The 24280-nt window shown below is 36.3% G+C and overlaps 1 protein-coding gene across 2 annotated transcripts in view; it reads left to right on the top strand.

The window, feature by feature from the left end:
* LOC145666633 (uncharacterized) overlaps positions 1-24280 on the top strand; it is a 156914-nt gene that overhangs the window by 12928 nt on the left and 119706 nt on the right. For both annotated transcript variants that reach the window (XM_081734073.1, XM_081734072.1), the window contains exons 2-3: positions 16778-16896; positions 20848-20988. In XM_081734073.1, the coding sequence (XP_081590199.1) occupies positions 16778-16896; positions 20848-20988 (260 nt within the window). The remainder of the gene's footprint in view (positions 1-16777; positions 16897-20847; positions 20989-24280) is intronic.

Here is a 24280-nt window from a genome sequence, read left to right as displayed (position 1 = left end):
TTTGTTGTGTAGGTGGGTGGGGTATTGTTTTTATACCAGATGTATGCGATAGAAAAAAGACATGCTTTTCTCAATTCAAGGCAGAGACATGACAGCAAATTCCCAGTGCAATTATAATTGTATATTTTTTTTTATATATTTTGTCGGTATGCGTGTGAATGGGTTATATAGAAGGATTAAACTTAGATGCAGCAAATTACAGATCTGTGGGCTAAGAGAAGGTTAATATGTGGATTAGAGGTAGGTTCATAAAGGACAAATGTAAAAAAAATAGAAGGAACCAAAAATATTAAATGTTGAAGTTTCGGTTTTTTTTTTTGAATGGATTCGCCAGTACTGTGTTCCTGGTACCTGGGGATAGGTACTTATTATAAAACACAATTACTAATTCGTTGTGGAGAATAGTACGGATTAGCGATGGGAAGAGGGGGTTCTATCACCTGTTGAAGGGGGATAGCCACCTGCTGTCTAACTTGTTGGTAGGTTTTGTGGGCTAGGTATTTTTTATAACAGCATAGCCCTAAAATGATTAATAGTAGGAAAGAGAGGGGAGTAACTGTAATTAATGTGAAATCGGAATAAGAGAGTGCAAGGATAGGATGCGGAAGTTGGGATAGCACTGCGACCCATTTTCTGTAAAAAAAAGTTAAGAAAGAACTGTTAGTTTATATTTTGTAATGGGATTAGTTCTGGAGCTGTAGTAGTGGATATTGTTTGCAGTTGTTTAAATTTGTTATATAACCGGAAGAGGAAAATTGAATTAGTTACGGTTAAAAGGAATTGAAGTGTCGTTAAACTAGTGGTTATAGGATCAGAGAGCTCTGGAGGTATCCAGTTATTCCAGGAGGGATTATTGTCTGTTGCTTCTATGGCGTTTATTGTGGAAATAGTGTCAGTAAAATGAAATGGGATATTGGTTAGATTTGTCTTATATGTAAAGAGTCTGTCTGGGGTGAGCTGAAAAAGGGAATCATTGATTGACAACGCGTGATGCATTAAGATGTGTCTCATAATGATTTCATTAGTACCACATAGATCATCTTGTGTAATAAGTAGTGTCCCCTTTGAGAAGAGTTTATGTTCGCAGGGTAAAGTTAGTCTTATGGTATTTGTTTTTGGCGTAATTAGTTCATGTTGTATGCCTTGGTGGGTTTCAACGATTAAAGGATGCGGTGGGTTTGTGAGTATATATTCATTGTTGGAGAATTGAGTGATTACGACTGTTTGATTTTGTGTACAAATGAAAGGACAGACCTGCCTGTATATGCCTGTTACCTTCGGAAAACGAAAATTATGTAGACACGTGGTTATGTCGTTATTAGGGTGTGAAATGGAGGGTACTTTGCAAAGGAATGGTTTACTAGTGATACTGCAATGCCGCATTGCTTCTGCTGTCATGGAGATAGTGCGGGATGTGAATAATGCATATTTGACATCTGTATGCAGTGTACATGTTTCGTTAGGTAATCCAATAGGATATACAAATAATTTGTGTAACGTATAAAGTGTATTTGTGGGCATAACCGGAACATTGATGGTGAGATATACTTTCGATGGGGAAATGTTACAATAGGCCACCATCATTTGATAAGCTGCATGAGATGTGAATAAGGGGTGAATTTGCTTATTTTTCTTGGCTAATTTGATATTTAGTTTTTTAAGGTCGGATTCCAGCACGGTGAGTGGTAGTAATTGAGGCGGGATCCTATTTTCATTACATGCTGTATAAATGTCATTAAAAATACTTGCTTCTAGTAAATGATGGACACTATTCAAAAGTAATGTATCTAAGTTAAGAAATAATTCGAAAAAAGAGATCATTTGTTGCCGATTCGAAAGAATGTCGTTCTGGATAGTTTTTTCATCCCGAATTATTCTGTTAAAAGCAGTTTGAACATCCTGGAATCCCTGCTTAGTTTCTTTTGACAGACGGGACACGAGTTTTGACACGTTTTGCAACTGGGAATGCACTGTTCTCTCTGTTCCAGATTTTGAACGTGTATCTTAAGTTCTTCTTCATTGGAATGAAATCGTGCTATATCTGATTCAGTGGCTACTCCTGTACTCCATTTTAAAAGACTACCTAAGAAGGGAAGTAAAACTCTTTTTTGTTTATTTTGTTTGGGTATAAACCCATACTTCGAATTATATGTAGCCTGCTTTAAGTCCTGGGAAAAGTTATTAGCCGCTTGTATTATCTGAAGTAAAGGTAAACAAAATTTTGAGCCGTTGACAGGAGAACAATCTATGTTCACTTGGTTGGTTTCAATAACAGGGATATCAAAGGTATAAATGAGGGGTGCTAAGGAGGTATATGTAATTGCTTGGTGTATTCTTAAGAAATCTAACCCAATCGTTACTTCTACTCCTTGCGGATCCAAAGTTGCATGGAGAGTTGGGGTTTGAAAGAAAATGAGGATTAGTATGCAATGAAAGAACGAAAAGGAAAGTAAATAGTTATGTCAATAAAATTGAAAATCTTAATGGTGTGTTAACGTTTCCCATGCATACAATGGTTGAATACAGTGACATGGTTGCTGAGAAGGTAACCTTTTGTCGTTAATGAATGCTATTATTATTATTATTATTATTATTATTATTATTATTATTATGTGTATTCTGTATATCGAGAAGCTTGTGGTGTTCTATGTCTTCTTGTGTGGCAGCGTAAGTTGCTTGGTGCTAATATTAGAATGTTGCTGTGAAAATGACCTCTGGTAAAAGTTAGAGACTGAAATGCTTCATATTGTGTATGAACTTTCAATGACATGTAGTTGTTTAGTTCTGGGAAGGAAATGAGTCCGTGATCTTTTTTTTTTTTTTTTTTTTTTTTTTTTTTTTTTTTTTTTTTCTTGTTTCTCGTTGACGGAAGATGGGATGATGAAAACAAGGCGGACTAGTAGCTGCGGGGTAAATCGTTTTTAAAGTTTTCTGTATTATTCAGCATTGTTTTTAAAGTACTAGACAATCCTATGGAATTTCTCTTTTTTGCCCGAAAGACATGAGGTGTTAAGTTTAGTACTGCAAACGAACTTCCTTGTTATCAGATGAACTGAAGATGATTATCTAATTGTTACTTTCACAATTTTTCTTGTTAGTTCTGCTCTTTATTTTTTCTGTCTATTTTTTTGTTAAGTATGAGATAAACTGAAATGAACGTTAGTTAACGATGAGATAATAAATTGTCCTTAGAGTTGTTTATAAAAAGAAATTGGAATGAACTGAAAACGTGTGTCATTTGCAGCCTAGTTATCAATGAAATTTCAAGGTTGGCGTAATCTACAACGGAGCAATTTGTTGCCTACCGAAAACATAGTTTTGCCGATTTTAATCGTATTTTTACCTTGTAGACGTTATGTCTGACGTGTATGTTGTTATTGATCTGTTCGTCATTTATGTCGCCGAGGGCGTATATACGGAGCTAATGCGTTAAAAATTGCCTTGATAAAAGGACACAGATTTGTGAGAATATATCAGTGTCAATTTGAGTAACACAACGACATCAATTTAGAATAGGTATGTTTTCTTCTTTTTGTTAAATTTGAATTTTATGGTTTCATTATGAGAATTGGAGTTAATGTTGGAACGTGACTTTATCAATATTGCATGAATTTCATTAGCTAAATGCTAGCTTCCTGTGCATGATTTCGCTTAGGAAATCGACATGGCCAAATCTCTCTGAAAAGAGAATTTAGGTTTCAGGCACAGGAAAAACGAAAGGAGCGGATGCCTTGAAGGCGACATGACCCACAATGAGATTGTGAGGTTTCAGCCGTTCCTATTAGGTCTTAATAAAGTTTCGTTCAGAAACGATATAGGATTTTCATTCTGTTAATGAACTGGTGTAGTTAATAACGCATTTCTTCTATCTGATGAGAGTTGAATTTTATATTTATTTTGTGATGTTTGTCTATAAGAACAGATGTCTCCAATTGAATTGTAAGAAGTTTAATGAATGGGTAATGATGTTCGAGATGGTTAGAAGGAAGAAGTCGTTGTTCAAAATGACTGCGATTATTTTGTCCATGAGATATTTGATAAAGAAGGATGCATGCATAGATGTCAGTGATGACGTCACAATTAGAGCCTCTTAAGTAAATGATAGTGCCGAACTGCGTAAGTTTCACAGCGTTGTACGTAACGTTTACAAGACATGCGTATGTAAAATAGCTGAATGTAATCCGGTGCTCTGTAATGTGAGGTCATTGAGGGTGGGTGTTAGTCTATATTCAACCCCAGCCTTTTATTTCTTTTTCTGTCTTTTTTCTTTTTTTTTTTGGTTTAGAATCCTGCTAAGGTCAATGTTTCATTCTATTTGTGTGACTGAGAAAAGTGAACAAGAAGTTATGTTTTGGTAGTTTTTTTTTCCGTAAGTTGAAGTGAAACAACTGTTGATAGGAATGGGTATTCAATTTGGGGAGGGGGCTTTTGACCCACTCAATAAGTCATTCCCTCTTCTTTGCACATTCTCTTTTATCAATTTGAATACATCGGCTGAAAGGGGTGGGGCGTTTTCCCCCAGTTAAAAGTATTTTTGGTTTTTATTATTGTTCTTTGAAAATGTGACTTATGCCTGAAAGGCAACGTGATGCATATGTCTGTTTTCAGGCTGGTTCAATTCATAAACGTTAGATACGTGAGGCTTAGCCTCTGTCATTGATGTATCCCGGTCTCTCACTCGGTACTTATGAAATCCATCGGGACGTAATTTGTGTCATGCAATATTCGTTCTAAAGTGTAAAATGAATTTAATCTATTATTATTAGGAGCATTTAATATGTAAATTATCCTAATAGAATGGGTCTAAAACTTATGGGGTGGTCGCGAGTGTTCACCTGCTGGGTAGGCCCGCATGTTAGTGACGGCCTATGTCGTTACTTTTTTTTTTTTATGTGTATGTAAGGAGTGTGATGTTGAAATGTTGGATTTGGTTCAAGGCAAAATACCGGGGGTGGGGAGTAGGAGTACCCTTTCACCGTAGGAGAATTTTTTTCCAGAATATGAATACCTATAACCTTACAGTTCGTTGTCCTGCTATACGTGTTGGATGTTATCAGCAATCCGCATAAACCTCAGCTGCGTGGGTTGTTATGTGCGGAGTACTGGGGGGGGGGGGGAAACTGCATTCTGTGAGAATTCAATTTGAAGGTGCAGTGTATATTTTCATGGGAGGATTAAGTGAATCATGCGAGTGGGAGACAAAGGCGGCAAGCTTGCATGAGTGTGTCTGTTAATGAATGGGAAGGAAAAGGATAAGGGTCAAATGTGAATGAAGGATAGAGTGAATGTAAATCACTAATCCTATTGCGAGACCGTTTTGAAAGTGCAAAATCATGACTGTTTGAGATATTAAATCTCCTTAGGGTTGTTTGTTAACAATTTAGATGGGCTAAGGAGAGACACTCAATGAATGGCAGTGAGTTTGGTCGGGAGTAGTGGTGATCAACTTTTCGTTACTGACCATACGCTTTTATACCATGCACTTAAGGATCGTCAAAAGATACATGCAGCGTGTCTTTACAACTCATCTATGATGCTTTAATATAGTGAAACGATAATTATTGCTGCATGAGACAACATAGGGAGCGACACACTGTTTGAGCACTACTGTTTTAGATAATCACAATATGGTCTTAGCTATGTGGTTGAAAGAAAAAAAAAACGCGTGGAAAGGATGCAATGGAGTTATATGAGTTGTCTGCAACGGAGATTGCGTGCTTTGTGGGAGTGGATTGGGCTATAAGTTTGATTTGGGTGGGGTTGTATGCCATGTCTGCTGCCTATTCCTTGATGCCGCGTAGGTATTTGTTATATTTAGTTTCAAAAACTGTATTTTTCTCTGTGTCTGGAATGTATAGTTTAAGTCTGTTCTTTGCAACAGTAATTATTTTTCCTCCAACATCAATCTGATATGAATTTTCATCAAGTTTATTCAGAACTGTGTGTGGGCCTGTATAAAGTTGCCTCAGAGGTCCACTTTCATTCTTCTTTGTGCTGAGTCTTTTCAAAAGAACTTGGGAACCGGGAATGAATTGGGTGGGGGTGTTTTTGGCTTCCTCTTTTTCTTTATGCTTCTGGAAAAATTGTTCCCTCCTGAATTCTAATAGGTCCCGTAGTTCTTTGAGCATAACTAGCCTGTCATTGATGTCAGTGGGAGGTGTATCATCATGAAGAAAGTTCTGAATTGGTAATCTCACTTCCTTTCCAAATAAAATGTGAAATGGTGAAACCCCAAACTGTGTTAATGGAGTGTGATTAATTGTAGCCGTAGCCTTGTGTAAATGCAATGGCCACTGTTTGTGGTCCTGTCTGGTAAGAAATTTGAGGGCTGTTTGCAAATTCTACTTGTCCTATGGACTTATGCAAATTCGGTAACGCGTATATGGCCTTAATGCCTAGAGAATTGAGAAATGCTTTTGATTTGGAGCTCACGTGACTTGTTTGCTGGTCTAAAAGTAAACTGCGCATGACGCCGTAGGGTATAATTATGTCAGTCGTAATGAAATCTATGAAGGCATCTGTAGTAGGAGATTTTATAGGCTTAGTGACTGTAAATGATGATACTTGTTCCACACCTACATAAAAGTGTGTGTATTCATCACCCTGTGATGGCATAAGTTTGCCACATATATCTATGGTCCAGCAATCGAAGAGGTCACCCGTTGGTATTCTTTGAACTGTGTCAATGTTTTGTTGGCAACTCCGTTTAAAGTAGCCACAATCTAAGCATGAGTTTACTTTGTGATGTAACCAGTTTTTCAGACTTGGTATAAAGTATTTGCTACGAATGAGGTAGTATAATTTCAGGTATCCAGGATGTACTAAAGAGTTATTGTGAAACTCGTTAAATACCGTATCACGCAGTACCCTCGGTATGCATAACAAGGTGCGCGATTGTGTTGGTGAATACATGTTACGGTATAGTAAATTCTTTTTGAAAACGTATTGCTTTTGCCATGTTTTGTAGTTTTTATCGTTCTTATTTTCCGTTAGTAAGGTTCGCACTATTTTAGAAAAGAAGGGATCATCCCTTTGGAGTTGCGCAATGTCAGTGTTTCCATCTAATGCCAAGAGATGAAAGGGATGAACTTCAGTGTCGAGAAGTTCCATATCTTTTTCAGCAAAAGGCAAGGGGTTCCGACTTAATAGGTCTGACAGTGAATTTTGATATGACCTGGCGTGAACTATTGTGAAATCAAAGGTTTGTATCTGTTCCAACCACCTCATAAGTTTAGGAGTTAATTGGGTAGTAGTCTTTAATGCTAGCAGACTCTTATTATCCGTTACTAGTGTAAAATGTTGACCTAGTAGATATTTCTTTAACTTCATTAGCGAGTAGAAAATCGCAAAAAGTTCTAAATTGTGAATTGGCAGAGGTCTAACTCTTTGGGGATGACGAGCTGAGACGTAGCATACCGGATGATAATTTTTTTCTCCTATTTTTCTCTGAAAGAGACACGCTCCTATGCCTTCGGCCGAAGCATCTGTCATTAACATATGTTCTGTGTTTTGTGTACTATATAATTGTAAGATTGGAGGATTTACCATAGCTATTCTCATTTTTTCGAATGCTTCATCCATATCAGAATTCCAGGTTAATGTTTTTGGATTTCCCCTAAGTGCTTTGTACAGTGGTTCTAGAGTTAGCGAAATATATGGAAAGAAGTTACGAAAAAAATTTACACTCGCTAGCCAACTACGGAGTTGTTTTATGGTTTTGGGTTTTGGTATTTTAGTAATGGCAGCGATTTTGTCAGGGTCTGGCTTAATTGTACCATGTTCAACTATGTGCCCTAGACATTTAACGGAAGTGACCCCAAATTCAGATTTGTCTACATTAAATAAAAGTGAATGTTTTTCAGCAATAGCTAAGACTTGGTCTAATAGTTCCAATAAATGCGAGTATGAAGAAGAATAAAGAAAAAAGTCATCAACATACAGGGAGAAATTTTGAACTGGTATATCGCGATAGATAGTGCGTAGTATGCGTTGCAAGTTAAGCGTACTAGATTTATGTCCTTGCGGTTGCACTGTAAGTTCAAATTGCGTGTGGGGCAAATGAAGATCCCGAACCGAAAATGCCGTGGCCTTGCGATCTTCAGTAGCCAAAGGACACTGATAGAATGATCGTGCTAGGTCAAGATGAATAATCCAGCGAGCAGCCGACATGTTATCCAAAACGTCTGTCATGGGCTGTATGGGATCTGCTAATGTTTGGCATTTGCTAGACAAAATTCTGAGATCCAAAACTAGACGAATGTCCGATTTACTATTTGGTTTCAGCACTGCAATAATATTATTTCTATACTGACTGTTAGATGGTTGGATTATGCCCTGTTTCAGAAACTGTAGGATTTTTTCTTTCACCATAGGCCTAAGGCGATGTGGAATGACAAATTGGGGCATAACAAAGGGTTTATCATCGATTAAGTCCAAAGAAACTTCAAAGGTTTTTATTTTACTAAAATCAGTTTTTGTCCATTTAAAAGTAGTGACCCGCTTTTCTAAAATTTCCAACATTTGTTGCCTCTGGGATGGAGAAAGTGCAGGATTAATGTTAAATTTAGTGAGATCAATGTGATCCTTAATTTTTTCCATCCTTTCCCTTCTATTTTGTTCCGCATGTTCTTCTGTCGGTTCAAAAAGTTGCCTAACAGAGTATGCCTTATAGGTACGAGGCTCTGTAGGGAAGATTGTGCCCGAGGCAATAGGTAGACCCTTGAAAAAAGTTTGATCGTAGTGAGAGAGGTTAATAATTGGTATTTGAAGGTTGTCAATTGAAGTAGCCGTGTGAACCGTGTAACACCCTTTAAGATTGACATGTATAGGGGAATTGATGTAAAAATGTTTTATGTTTGTTTTGAGAGGAATTGTTAATCTTAGCATGCCAACACTATTTGCCGGAATGGTTTGTGTTTTAGCAAGTTGAAAAACAAATTTGGGGTTTTTCTTAACTGCCAGTAAATTTGAAAGAAAACGAACCTCCTCGGGTTTATGTGATATGGGTTGTGCCGGTTTGCGCCCAAAATATGTTAAGCTTAGTGTGCCTGTCTCGTAATCAAGTTTAGCCAGATGCTGTTTGAGGAATTGATTTCCTAAAATGGTGGGGAATGACTGCAGGGGTGAAATGCGAAAAAGAACCGAAAATGTATGACCCGCTATTGTAATCGGTAATGTAACTGCGTGGGTAAGGGTAAACGGGAGGTTTGAGACACCGTGAAGAACCGTGGCCAAAGGAAAAGGTCGCGCTTTTTGAGGAAGTAAATAGCTAGGAATTAAATTTAGCTCTGCTCCTGAGTCAAGGATTATTAAATGTCGTTTTGAAGCAATAGAGCCCTCAATGTAAGTTAAATGCCTTCTAAAGATCAATGGGACATTCAACGTACAGTGTTTTCCAGACTGGTTAATATGCTCGTCTGTTTGTATGGGAGGAGGAATATGATTATTTTCAGCAACTGGAGAGGGTTGCTGGATCTGTGTGTTCTTGTGTAGGTCGGATGTTTGTTGTGATTGTAAGTCATTGAGAGAATGGTTAGTTGGATGAGGAGGAGGACGGTCCTCCTCTAAGTTTATCCGTTTTTTGGCGGCTGTTCTGTTGAGGGTAACGAAGGTAAAGTTGGACAAAAGGGGCGGGACCACAAGAAGTTTGGGAAGTTGTAGGTAGTGGAAATGGAAAGGGAGATGGGTATGGTGGAGGGTAAAACTGTGGGTAAGGCATAGGATATATAGTAGCCAAGGCAGCCTCGTTATAGTTTGCTCCCTTTCGATTGTTCCCACCTTTTCTAAAAGGAGGACGACTTTTTCTATTAACATTCTGCTGGGGAGGGGTCTGAGTGGTGGGCTTAGACTTTTGTTGTGGCTTCGGAGTGCGGCAAGAACAACATTTATGGGTGTGAGCTGAGGGTGGTGTGGGAGTAGGAGGTGGGGATTGAGTTGGGTTCCTGTCATTCCGTTCCCTACTTTGTGATCGTTGCCGTGTACGATGAATATGTTCATCCCGTCCCCGGGAGAAATTTCGGGAGTAGGAAGGAGACGGTGAACGATCTGAGTTGCGATGCCTGTACTGCGGTTGATTATGTTCCATGAATGCAACAGTATGTTGGACGGGTTGAGCATTAAGATGGGTATTAAGTTGAACTTGAAGTGAATCTAAACGAGAAATGATGTTGTTTAAGGGGTCTTGCTGATGTGTTTGTGGTGGGGGGTAGGATTGGTTAAGCTGGCTAGGCGCCGCTGGGCTAACCTGTCTGCTCTCTCCCCTGTGGCTGCTAATTCGATAAGTTCATCAAATGACTTAATAGTCTTTTGAGAAAATTCTACAATGAAGTGGGGTAATAACCCCGTAATTGAATCCAACAAAAAATCTTCTAGGTGATCTAATTGAATGGCGAAGTATTTCTTGGCATATAAATAATGGAGGAGTGACTCTGTTGGTTCCTGAACTCTGGATCTATATTTTTCAGCTGCGGAGAGCGGTAAATTGTTTGGCCCAAATTGCTTTAGGAATTTATCCTTAAGTGTATTCCATGGCAGGGTGGAAAGTGAATCAGTACTTTTGTACCAATACAGCGGAATGTCTGCAAGACATAACGGAAAGATGGAACACATTTTGTCTTCACTCCAACCCGCAATTTTTGCTGTACGCTCAAAGTTAGTAAGGAATAGGTCTGCTCTTTCGAATGGGGTAGCCGAAAATATGTTGAGTGAATTTGGATGTATGAGAATGGTGGGATCACTTGAATTTCCTTGTGTGGGTGGTGAAGTGGCCGATAATGTCGGCCCTGTGCTGTGAGTTGGGGGATTAACAACGGATAGGTTTGAAATGTTAGTTAAGGGCGTTCCATTAACTTGAGGACTTGATGTAACATTGTTAATCTGATGAGAGAAATGTTGTGAGGTGGGAGCTGGTGCTGGGGGGTTGGAATGTAACCAGGAATTAGTAAGACTGTTTGTAACCGACTGCATCTCGGTGAAGTTTACACCTAATTTCCGTGATTGAACTGCACTGCGCGTTAACGGCATACGGAATCACTCAACAAAACAAAAATTATAAGGATATTAAATTTATAAAAATAATTGCACTGAGAAACCCATCAGCCTTTACCAAGAAATAGAGAAAAAATTAAAAAAAAAAATAGAATCTGGTATAAAATATGTAAAATCTAGCCAAAAAAAGAATCTGAGCATTAGCATATCGCCAGGGGAGCCATGATTAATAAAAATGGTAAATCAACAATTCTTGAGTATCGGTAGTCAGTATTCTACTAAAGTCAATTTAAAAATAATGGTTCTTATCTCTTCTCTGAGGAAGTAAGTAAAAGAACCAGGAATTATACTTGAGCAAGCAACTTTATTAACACTGAGAGAGAGTATATGAAAATGCAAAAACACAATAAAGTACATTGAAATAAAGAAAATTTTGTAAACACAAAATATTATACACGAGAGACCTTACTTGGCTCAGATTCTTCTCTAACTTAGATTTTACAAAGAGAAAAAAGGTCTTACATGAATGTTAGGTGGAATCCTCTCACCCACATGGCTGAATAACTTTTCCTTCGTCTTTGGCTGCTTCCGTCCTTTAGCCAGCCTGGATTCTCCTTATATCCCCCACTTTATCATGGTTTTCACAATTAAGAGGCCTTGTTCTTTTGTTTATCTTGTCCCTTAGGCCAAGTTATTTGAACAAAACATTTTAATAGTTCATCATTTTAAAATTCATTTAACCACAGATTATCTTATCCATTTGTTTTTTTTTTTTCTTTAAATCTGTTTCCCAACACAATATATTTTAAGCTTCAGATTCTTCGATAGAATTCACGACGACAAGAGATTTTGAACCGAGTAGTAACACGAATTCCCTGCTTTTAGTCGACATTTAATTTCTTCGTGAATATGATTTTCCTCTGTTAATACTGATCCTAGATATTTGAAACTATCTACTTTATCAAAAGTATTATTTAATATTTTAAGGCATCCATAATTTGCCCTATTACGGTCCCGACGCACTTCAATGTATTTAGTTTTCTCTGCATTTACTTCTAAACCCATGTCCCTGCAAGCGTTTAATGAGATCTCTGCATTTCATTCTATTGTTCTCCTATCATTCCCTATTAAATTTACATCATCAGCATATGCCATAACCTGGTGAATACCGTTCAACTGTAGGCCCTGGTTGCTATCTTTGATTTTCCTTATAGCGTATTCCAGAACAAAGTTAAATAATAATGGCGACAACGCATCTCCTTGTTTCAGGCCATTCTCGACGTGAAAGGTCGGGGACAAAAATTTTCCTACCCGGACTTTACTTTGGGATTGATTTAAACATATCTTAATTAATCTAATTAGTTTTCTCGGTATTCCAAGTTCTGTAATAACGTTGTATAATGTTTCTCTCCTAACCGAGTCGTACGCCTTTCTAAAATCAATAAATAGTTGCTGTACCGGGGTATTGTATTTCCATTTTTTTTCGAGTATTTGGCGAATGGTAAATATTTGGTCGATAGTTGATCGAGTTCGTCTAAATCCGCACTGATAATCTCCAATAATTTCATCTGCGTATGGAGTCAATCTTGCTAATAGAATATTTGAAAGGATTTTTATAAGAGGTTGACAAAAGAGAAATGCCTCGATAATTATTAGTCAGTTTTGTCTCCTTTCTTGTGAATTGGAACAATGATTGATTCTTTCCACTCTTGTGGCAATTCTTCTTTGTTCCAGATAAGGAGAATGAGTTTGTGTATCTTGTTCCACAATTTTTCGCCTGCAGCTAAAATTAACTCAGCCGGAATTTCATCTACACCCGGAGATTTCTGTTTCTTTAATTTCTTTATAGCGGTTTCTACTTCTATTCGGTTGGGTTCTGGAATATGCGGTTCTGCGGTGTGTATCTCCTTTTCTCCACTCACACTAGTTTTTGGTTGCGTGTTAAGCAAATCGTCAAAGAAATCTTTCCATCTATTTAAGATGCTATCCGTATCAGTGAGAACTGTACCGTCAGATTTCTTTAATATATAAGCACGAGGTTGAAAGCCATTCTTAAATTCGCTGATCCCTTTATACATGTCCCGGATGTTTTTATTTTTACTATTATCTTCGAGTTCCTTAATTTTAGCTTTCAAAAAATCGCGTTTCTTTGTTCTAAATGTTTTGGAAATTTCCCGCCTGATATCTGCGAAATTTTATGTAGTTATTTCATTCGGATTTTGTAGCCAGCGTAATTTTTCCTGTTTTCTCTTCTCTGTTAGTTTAATGAATTCCTGGTCGAACCATGGTTTGTTCCTACGTATTTCCGCGTGTCCCAATTTTTCTTTTGCTGAAATTTTAATGCTATCTTTAATTTCAATCCAGGTATCCTCAGCACTAGTGCACTCCGAATCTTCTAAAGCCGAGAATCTATTCGAAACTTCAATCTGATATTCCTCTCTTACCTGGCTCTCTTCTAATTTCTTTAAATTAAATCTCCGTCTGTATATATATATGTATATATATATTAGTTGTACTGAAACAAAGAGCGGAGAAAGGGGAGATGGGAGGCCATCAAAAATACATTGAATTTAATGTTCTTGCCGGGAATAAAAAAAAAAAAAAAAAGGTACTTGTTTAAGCGTTTTTCATATTTTTATAACAGCTGTTTGAACCAAGAAAACAGGTATTATAAAACTACAAGCGTTTAAAGAATAGCGGTTACTTAATTTTATCAAAATATTTGTCTGGAAAATTTTCTGTTTTGATCTGGAAAACCTGGAAAAGTCAGGGAATTTTGTTTGCCCGAATTAGCAGACACCCTGTTATGAGACTCTTACTGTAGACGAACTTGTATGGCCGTATCGTATCTTCCTACGTGTTTGTACTGTTCCACCTTGGCTGTTAACTCCACCTAAGCTCGACTTTCGATTGTCATCACACCAAATGACATACAAAGAATCAGGAATTCCAGCAAGAGTTTGCAGATTACTAGAACAGCGCACCGATTTTAATGTGTTCTCTACGGACGGTTCGAAAAGTGAGAATTCTTTTGGCATGGTTTTGTCACAGACGAAGACACTTTGAAATTTAGTCAGCAAGGCTTGCTTTCAATCATGCTCTTATCTTTCACCTTATCTGTACTAAATTACAAAACATTATCATAAGCTTGCTGAATGTCTTTAGTAAGTACCCCCTAGTGCAAGACATTCTTGAACGGTGCCATCAAGTACAACAGCTGTGCGTTGTTTTGTGCTGGGTGCCAGGACAGTCAGGAAAGGAACATACTGACACAGGAGCCAAGAACACTGTATTGGTAGATGTTGCACTCCAGCACTCTGCTTCTCTCTCTGTCTCGTGCTCAGATCCACGTAGATGTTTTGTCCAACGGATGCGCTGTCACTTGCTAACGGGTTGGAACTAGGCCATTGAAAATAGACTCCGCTATATAAAACCTATTTTGAGTAAGTGGCGTAGTAGTCTCCGAGATGACGTCATCCAGACTCGATTGCGTATCGGACACTCTCAACTGACATTCACATACGTTGCTTGGCGCTGACCGTCCGTAGTGTTAAGATTGTATTGTTCCTCTGAGTATTCAGCACATTCTTGTAAAATGTCCACAATACTTAGACCTCAGGGATCAGACTGCCTAAAATTGTAGTGAGGTTTTAGGGAATAATACGGTCTTAAATGAACGTGTTCTCACTATTGTTTGGAAATTGAAGTATTTAACGTGAGATGAGGTATCTATTTTTAGATTTTTCTTTACATGTTTCTATTATTGTTATTTTTAATTTTTTGATATATATTTACATTTCATATTTTATTTATTATTTTATTCTTCTGGCTTCTGTTTTAAGTTTGTTCTCTTTAATTTTTAGAACTTATCTGAGGACCATATTTATTTTAGATCTTTTTTTCTGAATTTTTAATATGCAGCAAGTGTCGTCCATTAGCCTTATCATGACGGGGGCAAATAGGCTCGCTGCTGGCATCTCCATTAAAATTTAAGGGAAGAAAGCTTTATATAAAAATTAGGACATTAAGTAAGCTTTCTTCTCTTAGCTGTCAAAGTGTTGTAATTATCCTCGTCGCTCACTGAAAGGAGTATGTTATGTTCGAAGCATTTTATATAAGGCTTAAAAAAATGTTGGAACTTAACACAAAGAAGGGAAACTTGCCTAGGAAATGGATACTCTTCTAGTAATATGGGCAAAGTAAAAGAAGTAGTTGAAATATCGTTGAAGTCATAAATCGCGCAAAATTCCGGGAAATTTTATTATTCTTCACGTAATTCATAATATAATTTATTATCATGAAGATATATATATATATATATATATATATATATATATATATATATATATATATATATATATATATATATATATATATATATATATATATATATATATATATATATATATAGATAGATAGATAGATAGATAGATAGATAGATAGATATATTCACACTGTTATGCCCCAGCATTGGGTCTAACATGATCTTTCAAATTTATTGGTTATAATTTTGTGTAGTTACTCCTATTGTGTTATTTATTAGGTTAATGTGTTTAATTATTCGTAACGTTTAATGTTTATTTAATTTTCAAAACTTCTGATTTTGTTATTTTAACTGGCTTGAGTGTTATGATCTGTGCCGGATTATTATATTAATTATTTAAACTTCCAATTTAAAAGATAGATTACGTTTTTAGAAGAAGAAAATCTCGAATTTAAAAGAGAAAAGAAATTATTAGAATTTAAGTATTTTGAACTTGCAGTTTTAGTACATATGCTTACTTCAAACAAATTTGATTTAAAACAAATTTAGTGAAGTAGTCCACAAGGCTCTAAGGCTGGGACTTCCTTTATACATCTCCCGTAAGGGAGATAAAAAAAAAAAAGTATTGTAAACAAAATTGATAATCAAAGTTAACTGTTTGTGCATTTTAATTAAGATAATCTCTTAAGATTTGAAAAGCTATCAAATCTAAGTAAGTTTGAATAGTTACAACGAAATTATCAGTAACATTACAACCATTTTAAAGATAAATATTAAATTTTGAATGTTGAAAGAAATTAACATGTCTAGCTAGAAAATTCGTTCTAGGGGCTTAACCCTTCTTTCTTCCACAAGCCACGAAATGATGATTTAAAATTTTATATGATCTAATTCACACGTAATGTCAAAATTCTTGTAAACTGTGTAAACATTCCATAGTCAGTTGTAACATTAGTCGTATATCCTTAGACATCTATTCTGTAAGAAGGAAAAGAGTATACAAGTGAAGTAATCAATTTCCCCGGAGAATGAGGTACGTTCCTACCTTGAAATATCTGAGAACAAAATATACATATTTCTGAAATTTTTTTTTTTCAGTTCTGTGTCCCACGAATGTGTCCATTGGTCTAAAGGAGACGGATGATTAATAAAAGTAAATGATCGTGAAATAATCGGTGAAATGATAATGTGGGAAGAACCCACGGACACGGCATTGTCCACCACAAACTAACATGATCTGGGATCAAACCAAGGAACCCTTGCACCAGAGGTGAGCGTTCTTCCACTTAGCCACCGTGGTCCACCCCAACAACCTACACAGATTTCAAAAAAACTAGGAACAAAAAGGTCTGCCCAAAATTATGTTATTATTATTTGTTCCTGACTGTCATTAACTATGAGTAATTAAATAAAAGCATTCGCATTTTTATTGTAATTGATGTAGCGTTCATATTGCTAAATCTTAACTTTATTTTCATAATGCAAAGTATACCTCAGTATTATATATATTAATTTGATTTATGCTAGGCCTCCACAGACGCACACACCCGTAGATCAGTCCCAGGGAAGAGTTTGTTTCTCTCTAGGTGGTCATGAACTATGGGATGACCTGAGTGATTTCGAAGATTCGAATTTTGTAGATAAAGGTGAGTGTAATTACGTAAAAGAATATCAGATTGGTCTAATGTATTGATAGTTATATAGGAGAACCAAACACTGCGGAATTTGAACTTAACTAATTCAACCTACTACCTTCACCCACTTACAACAGTAGTGAAATAAAAAATACTGGGTGTCAGTCTAGCATCTAGTTTCCTGGTAGCAATTTCGATTCAAAGAAATATAAACAACAATATAATTATATGTATATAATGTAACATTCCTCTATCCTGTTTTCCTCCCAAGATAAGTTTCTGTTTAGAAAGGGAGAAAAGAGGTTAGTTGAAACAATTCTTATTAAAGCGTATCGAAATTTTTGAAAAATTAAAATAAACAAATTGGCCAAAAGAAAACAAGAAAAGGTGCAGATATAAGGTGATGACGAAAGTATTGGCAAACAGAAAGAATTACATGCGCTTTTGATACTGTTTAGTGACTTGTTATTATTAAACGAAACATAATAATTCAATAAGTATACCATTAATAAATCAGTGCTTATTTGATTTAATACTAGTATAGTATCTGGTTATTGTATTAAGACAGAATAGTGAAACCAAGAGAAAGAATAGGAAGAAACTTTCATAGGAACTAGCTTTCTCGTGCTAATTTTCATTACTTTGCGTATTTCCATCGAATATATTCCAAGACTAAGTGTGACATTGGATATTCATAAGCAATTCTGACAGTTTAGAAAAGGCAGAGAGTGCATTTTCCGTTCTCCACTTGCTCAGTTGATACTTTGGTTCTTCTTTGTAACTATTTGTGTACTGCTTACGGTTTGCAAGTGATTTTCTAAAAATGCTAGGAAGTTACGGTACTTGGTATTGTCCAAAATGGTAAATATTGTATTTCATCACTAGCTGTCCAAGATTATATTGTGTAATTACTTGAGGATACGAGATTTACAGCTGGTTTCTTTCTTTTTCTTTTTTCTTTCTTTTCTTTTTTTTTAAGATGATGAGTGACTAATGTAGAAATGAAAAATAAATTTAAAAACTAATAATTGGTGACCATTCTATGTGTAATTTACATTTATATAAGGTGGTCCAAAAGTGTAGAAACACCTAACAAGCGGTAAACGCTGCAAAGTAACAATGTAAGCGGAGAGTAGGGATGGGGGAAAATGTCCGCCATCTTGAATTTTACGGACTTGTCTTAAGTGGAGACCATTGTATGTAATATGTTATTTTAATAGCAGATTTCCGTAGAAATTGAATGGCAGTGTTATTTTTGCTCTTGTGCGAAGATATGACTGTTTCTTTGTTATTGTGTCCATAACGAAAGAAGTTGATCATACGGCAAGAATCACTTCCGTAACAGAATGTGTTCTCCATCCCAGTCGATTATCAGATGCATTCTGAGTTCCCAGACACGCAGAATCCTTGCACAAAGTGCTGACTGTAATGTTGGTACATGTTCCACAATTCGTTTCTTAAGATACTGAAAATCCTTAATTTTTATCGCATACACAAAATACTAATACTTCACATGGTCCCACAGGTAGAAGTTCATTGGGGTTGAAGTAGCCATTCCATAGCATCTCGTCGATCAATCGACGTGTTAGGAAACTTAATCGAGGTACTCACGGACACAAATGTCATAATGGAGTGAGAGTGACCTATCCTCTGACAGCAGTAAGGGCAAGATGTCTCTTCTAACATACGCTAATAACACACCGCTGCTAGTATTCCGTCTATGTAGAATGGACCCACAACGCAAGCCTCCCACACTCCACACCACACCATACTACACCTTGACCTTGCCGGGAACACGTGTGATGCGTCAAATCAATGCGGATTTACTGTCCTACTAGGCCCGCACGTTCTATTGTTAACTTCTCCCGACACACAAAAGTTTGCCTCATCAGAAGTCAGAGGCGAATGAGAGGTTTTGACGTTGCTGCTGTGTGATACATTGAGCAAATTCCAGACGACGATCTGAATTGTCTTCTGTGAGGTGTTGGTGAAGTTGTAGCTTATATTTAGTTGTGTCACTTATTCATGATATGCACATGATTGAGGTGTGACTAACCATGTTCACAGGTTCCACTGCGCGTGCTTCTCGTGGGACTTTTACTGAATGGTGTCAATACTGCCACTGTTTTGCCTTGTCTATCGCCATATATGGCCTATCAATCTTGGGTCAATCTACCAAAGATACTGTTTCTTGGAGTTTTTAGCATTTTGAATACAATGCCATTTCTGGATAACGGCGATTAAAGTCGTCTGCAATTACCCTGATGCTTTGTTCTTCAGAAAACAACACGATCTCAATGCGCTCTGATGGGTCAAGACCATCTTCTGCTCGTAAGCCACCTGTAACGGTACAAACAAAGAAACAGTCATAACTTTATAATGATCAAAAAATGATTCGTAGTGCAAAAATAGCAGTGCCATTCAGTTTCTACAAAAAATTGTTAGTAAGACTATTCATGGCTTTGGATTAATTGTTTTAACAAAAGAGACACTGACCAAAGCTTAAAATTTTACTTTATTTTAAATTATAATTTGTAACTGTTTCGGATATCTAGCATATCCTTCTTCAGACACGATCGAAATTAATGAAAATACATTAATATATATGTCTGTATTTTCATTAATTTCGATCGTGTCTGAAGAAGGATATGCTAGATATCCGAAACAGTTACAAATTATAATTTAAAATAAAGTAAAATTTTAAGCTTTGGTCAGTGTCTCTTTTGTTAAAAAAATTGTTATTAAAATGATGTTAATGATGATGTTAATCACATGCTATTGTTTCCACTAATTGCGTAAAATTCAAGATGGTGTGGACGTTGTCATTGTGATGCATCCTCAAACATTTTCTCTTATCCTTATTCCTTACCTACATTTTTACTTTGGTTATATTTTGCAGCGTTTACCATTTATTAGGCTGTTTCCACACCTTTGGGCCACCCTGTAGTTCATAAAAGTAGCTTGCTAGCACAAGCAGTTGTCAAAATGTTCCTTTAAAATAATAGTGCTAATTCTATTACTAGTGGAGTTCCTTATGACATATAAATATTGGGAATGAATTGAAAACATTTCTATAACAAAAGTAAATTAGTGTGAAAGATTCATTATTGTAATAAAGCAAAAAATCCATTAATAAATTCAGTAGTTTGATACCAAACGTGTTAGGGAGCTTAATGTATTTAGGCTCGACTGTTAAACATAAAAGAACGTGAAAATGAATTTATAATAAACTTTAAAGAGGAATTATCTTACTCTTCTTAAATTCAAATTTCTGAAAAATTCTTACACATCTAAGCCTTTCGCCTCTACCCTCGAACCTTGTTCACAGAAGATAGGGGTAAAAGAAATAAAATATAATGAAATTAAAAAGAACGAATTCACTTGGCAGGAACGGTAATGATATATATTGTCATGTCAATGGCTGCTAGTACAGCAATGATCAGTGATAGTACAGCTTGCTTTGATATGGTGTATCTTCATTCCTTTTTTTCCGCGGTAAGTCTATTTTTTGTGTATTTCTTTGAAGTTTTTATTTCTCTTCTGTAACTCCGTGTACAAATTTCTAGGAGAATCAAACTTGAAAGTGCAAGATTTTTCAGAAATTAGAATTTGAAATAAGTAAGACGAAAAATTCCTGTGCGTGTAGTTAACATACTGTTTAAAGGGGATAATAAATAAATAAAAATATAAAACGTATGTCGAAATTCTGTTGCTTGGTTTTTTGACTTCTGAAGTTATTAACTCTTGTTTTTAATGTTAGTCGTATAAAATTGAGAATGTATTTTAAGTTGCTATTTTTAAATCAGGAGAAAGTTACACTGCATCTCATAAGTGTTTCCGAAGAGTATAATTCCCTGAATATGTGGCAGCAGTTATCTCAGACTCCTCATGTTTGTGAACAAAAATAATATATTGTCATGTATTAATATTATTTTCTAATTTTACTTTTTCTTCTTACGTTAGCACAAATTGTTGGCGTTGGTCCCCCACAATCGCCTGTTCTAAGTGGTAATGGTAGTAGATGGAAAAAATTTTTATCGCCTGGGAAAAGTCCACCAACAAATGAAACAACTGTGCAAAGTGAGATCAATTGCATAGTAGAAGGTAAGGGATAGGTAGTATTAGGATTAGCAACCTCTGCTTTTAAAGTAGCGTTTCTAGGTTTTTGAATTTAAACTAGTGGTAAAAGAAATAGAAGGTAGGAAAATTAAGTTAACCTTATCTTAGTTGCTGAAATAAGATATATCAGTGTGATGTTTCAGTATGAAAGTAACTTCGAAATTCGCTTTTTATAGTGTTTATGATTTAAGTTTTATCGACACCTGAGTTAAATTTGAGCATTCGAAGATTATTCGTAACAATAATTGTTTAGAAAGATTATAAATAATGGGTATTCTTTTACTATCACTAAGGAATTAGTATTTCGTTGTGTTAGAATCTAAAAAATTAAAAACACAGTTTTAAGTCTGTACCGTTAACTTCCATTCGTCTCTCATAAAACTTAAGCGTATCTCCAATCACAAGCTAATAAAAGTTACTTCAAAAAACTTTGAAATAGTTACTAAAATAATATCATTGTACCAGAGTAAAATATAATATGATAAGCTTTTGTATAATTCCGAATGCATTTCTTAAAATTTACAAATACCAATAGCTGTTATATTACTTAGAACATATTAAGTAATATTAAGCTGTTATATTAAGTAATATAGCCTGCGAATGCTGAGAGACGAAGTTATGTGTGCTAAAATCAACAGTTTTCCGACCCTATTTTGACGCATACCAACAATCTTATTTTTATACTTATAAGTAGGAGTCAGAGCACCCTGATGTTAAATGAATTAGTTGTGTGGTAGTAGCTATATATTTGAGAGAAGCTGTATACGAGCCATTAATCTTCTGTCGTTGCTTGTTGATGTGTTGTAGGGCTTTAGTTTAGGCTTGTTTAACTGTATATCTGAAGAAGTATGAGAAATACACTGCTCTTAACTTAAGGCTTTATTGATGTCTTGCATGCTAGTATTTTACCTTACTTACACCTAAGTTCTGGAACGCTCACAATTTTGCTTTTGGGATAATAACTTCTGTCAACTAACTATACTAACTCATATTTCTAGTAACTACTTTAAAGCTATTTTAGAATACTTACCTGTACCATTAATGAGATGAACCTAGGAGAATAAATTTCTTATGAGAGATACCTTAATTATGCTTATCGTACTGTGTTAGGCCATGCCCTTCTTACTAGTTCTGTGGAACTTTTTCTGTGTGAGAGCTATCTATCGTTTACAATCCTAAAACTCTTTGCACACTAAGTTCAAAATACGTAAGTCGGACTGATATTCACTAGCGGAAAGAGGGAGCGGTGTTTACTTACATATGCCTTATTCGTTCCTACTTCACCGGAATCGAACATGGGATCACATTTATTAAAGGTAAGTACACTAACAACTTGGTTACTCTGGAGGCATTTTTCTAACTCGTATATTGCATATTACAGCACATGGTTATGCAAGAGGTTACACAATGTTCTGCATTAGATAGTTTAAATGGTTAGTTCTGTCACCAAGAGGCTTTTGGTGTCATTAATTCATAAGTAATATTTTGCACTAATGGAATTATTGGCCATGTAGCTCTTCTGGAAATGCAAATCAAGGAAATGAATTGGGATTTAGTCAAGGAAAGTACTTGGACTCGAACGGGTGAATCCGCAAAAAAGGAAAGCATGTGTAATGTTAGCACCCCGGAGGCAAAAAGTGATGTCCGTTTTTCTCCAAGATGCAAGAGCAGGGGAAACGTCTGCAAGAGCAGGGGAAAGTAGAGCACGAGCCATAACTACAAGGCATCCTATAAAGTCTGAACCCGGGCCATTTTTGCAGAAATGATTGGGAGGATGGAAAAATCGGCGCACGCATATCCCATTATTTTATGGGACACAGTTTAAATGAAAAAGTTTTGTACCAGGGGCCCCCGGAGGATCCTAGACAGGGTCCAACCAAAACTGTCAAATGATAAGGGGATGTCAAGTAGTAGATCGTTGGAAAGTTATTGTGAAAAGACACGAGCTGCAACAAGTCCCGAGTCTGTATGCGCACCCCATGCAAAATGGCGGTCACAGACTCTGTCTTGATAGCTGTATTGACATTTTGACTGCCTACCATTTTGTACAGGGTGAGCGGAGAGACTAGGAACTTGCTTCGTCTTATTTCTTTTCATAATACCTTTCCAACGATATACTACTTGACCCCCGTTACCATTTCAAAATTTTGGTTGGACCCTGTCTGGGACCCTCCAGAGAACCCTGGACACAACTTTTTCATTCATAATGTGTACTCTTAAAGATAATGGGATACATGTCCCCCGATTTTTTCATCCACCCAAGCCTTTTCCGAAAAATGGCCAAGGGTAAGCTTTACAGATGCCCTATTGTTATGACACGTGCTATACTTTGCCCTGCTCTTGCAGATTTACACCATCTTGCAGAAAAACGGATATCACTGTTTGGTTCCGGGATGCTAACATTACACATGCTTTCCTTTTTGTGCGTATTCACCCGTTCGAGCCCAAGTACTTTCCTTGTTAGTATTTTGACTTTGAATTCAGTTCAGTAACACTAGTTAAAACAAATAGCGGGACGGGACGGGAATTTTGTACCTAGGAATGCTTAAATGAAACCAAGAGTTACAAAAATAAAAAAACCTTGAAAGGAGTAAATGAGGCTTGAAATTAGCAAGGATAAGCTTGTAGGAAAGGTATTGCGAACACAGTACCTGGTGAATCGTTGTTGTTTTCCGATATGTCCTCTCATCATTGTTACAGTCGTCGGCGATGTTTCTCCACAACGCTGTGGGTGAACAGACGGTTACAGAGTTTCTACAAACTGAGAAGTCAAAGAAATTAAAGATGGTTAGGGAATGTCAGGGAAACCGATGGAAAGTCAGTAGAAAATTTGAAGTTCTGTCTGTCGATTTTGTTTTGATAATTAAAGGACGTTTAAAATTGCCAGAAATATTTTTATCGTAACTTTTTTTTTTTTTCACATAATGCCACTATGAATCATCGATTTGTTACATCGAGATCCTTAAAGACAAATCTTTCATCATGGACTGTGCTGAGTGATAAGTTTAAAGCGTATTTTAAAGTGTCTTAAAAAGATTGTAAGTTAAAGCAGTATGGAATAGCAAGCGGTGCAGTGTCATCAAAGGGCCAACCCACTTGAAAAATATATAAAGAGAATAACTAGTTCACCCTCTTTGTCAACATTTTCACAATTAAACCAAGAACTTCCTTTTCTATAAACTCACACGAGAAGGTCTCACAATTTGTCACTAAAATCTGATTGCCACGTAGCACATCTGATAGAGCATCATGAGCAATGAAAATGAGCAAAATTTAA

Source organism: Thermobia domestica, chromosome 12 (genome assembly GCF_964235325.1).
Source record: "Thermobia domestica chromosome 12, izTheDome1.hap1.1, whole genome shotgun sequence".
Taxonomy (NCBI): Eukaryota; Metazoa; Arthropoda; class Insecta; order Zygentoma; family Lepismatidae; genus Thermobia; species Thermobia domestica.
The sequence above is the reverse complement of the archived record's forward strand: the minus strand, read 5'-3'. Positions and strand labels throughout refer to the sequence as shown.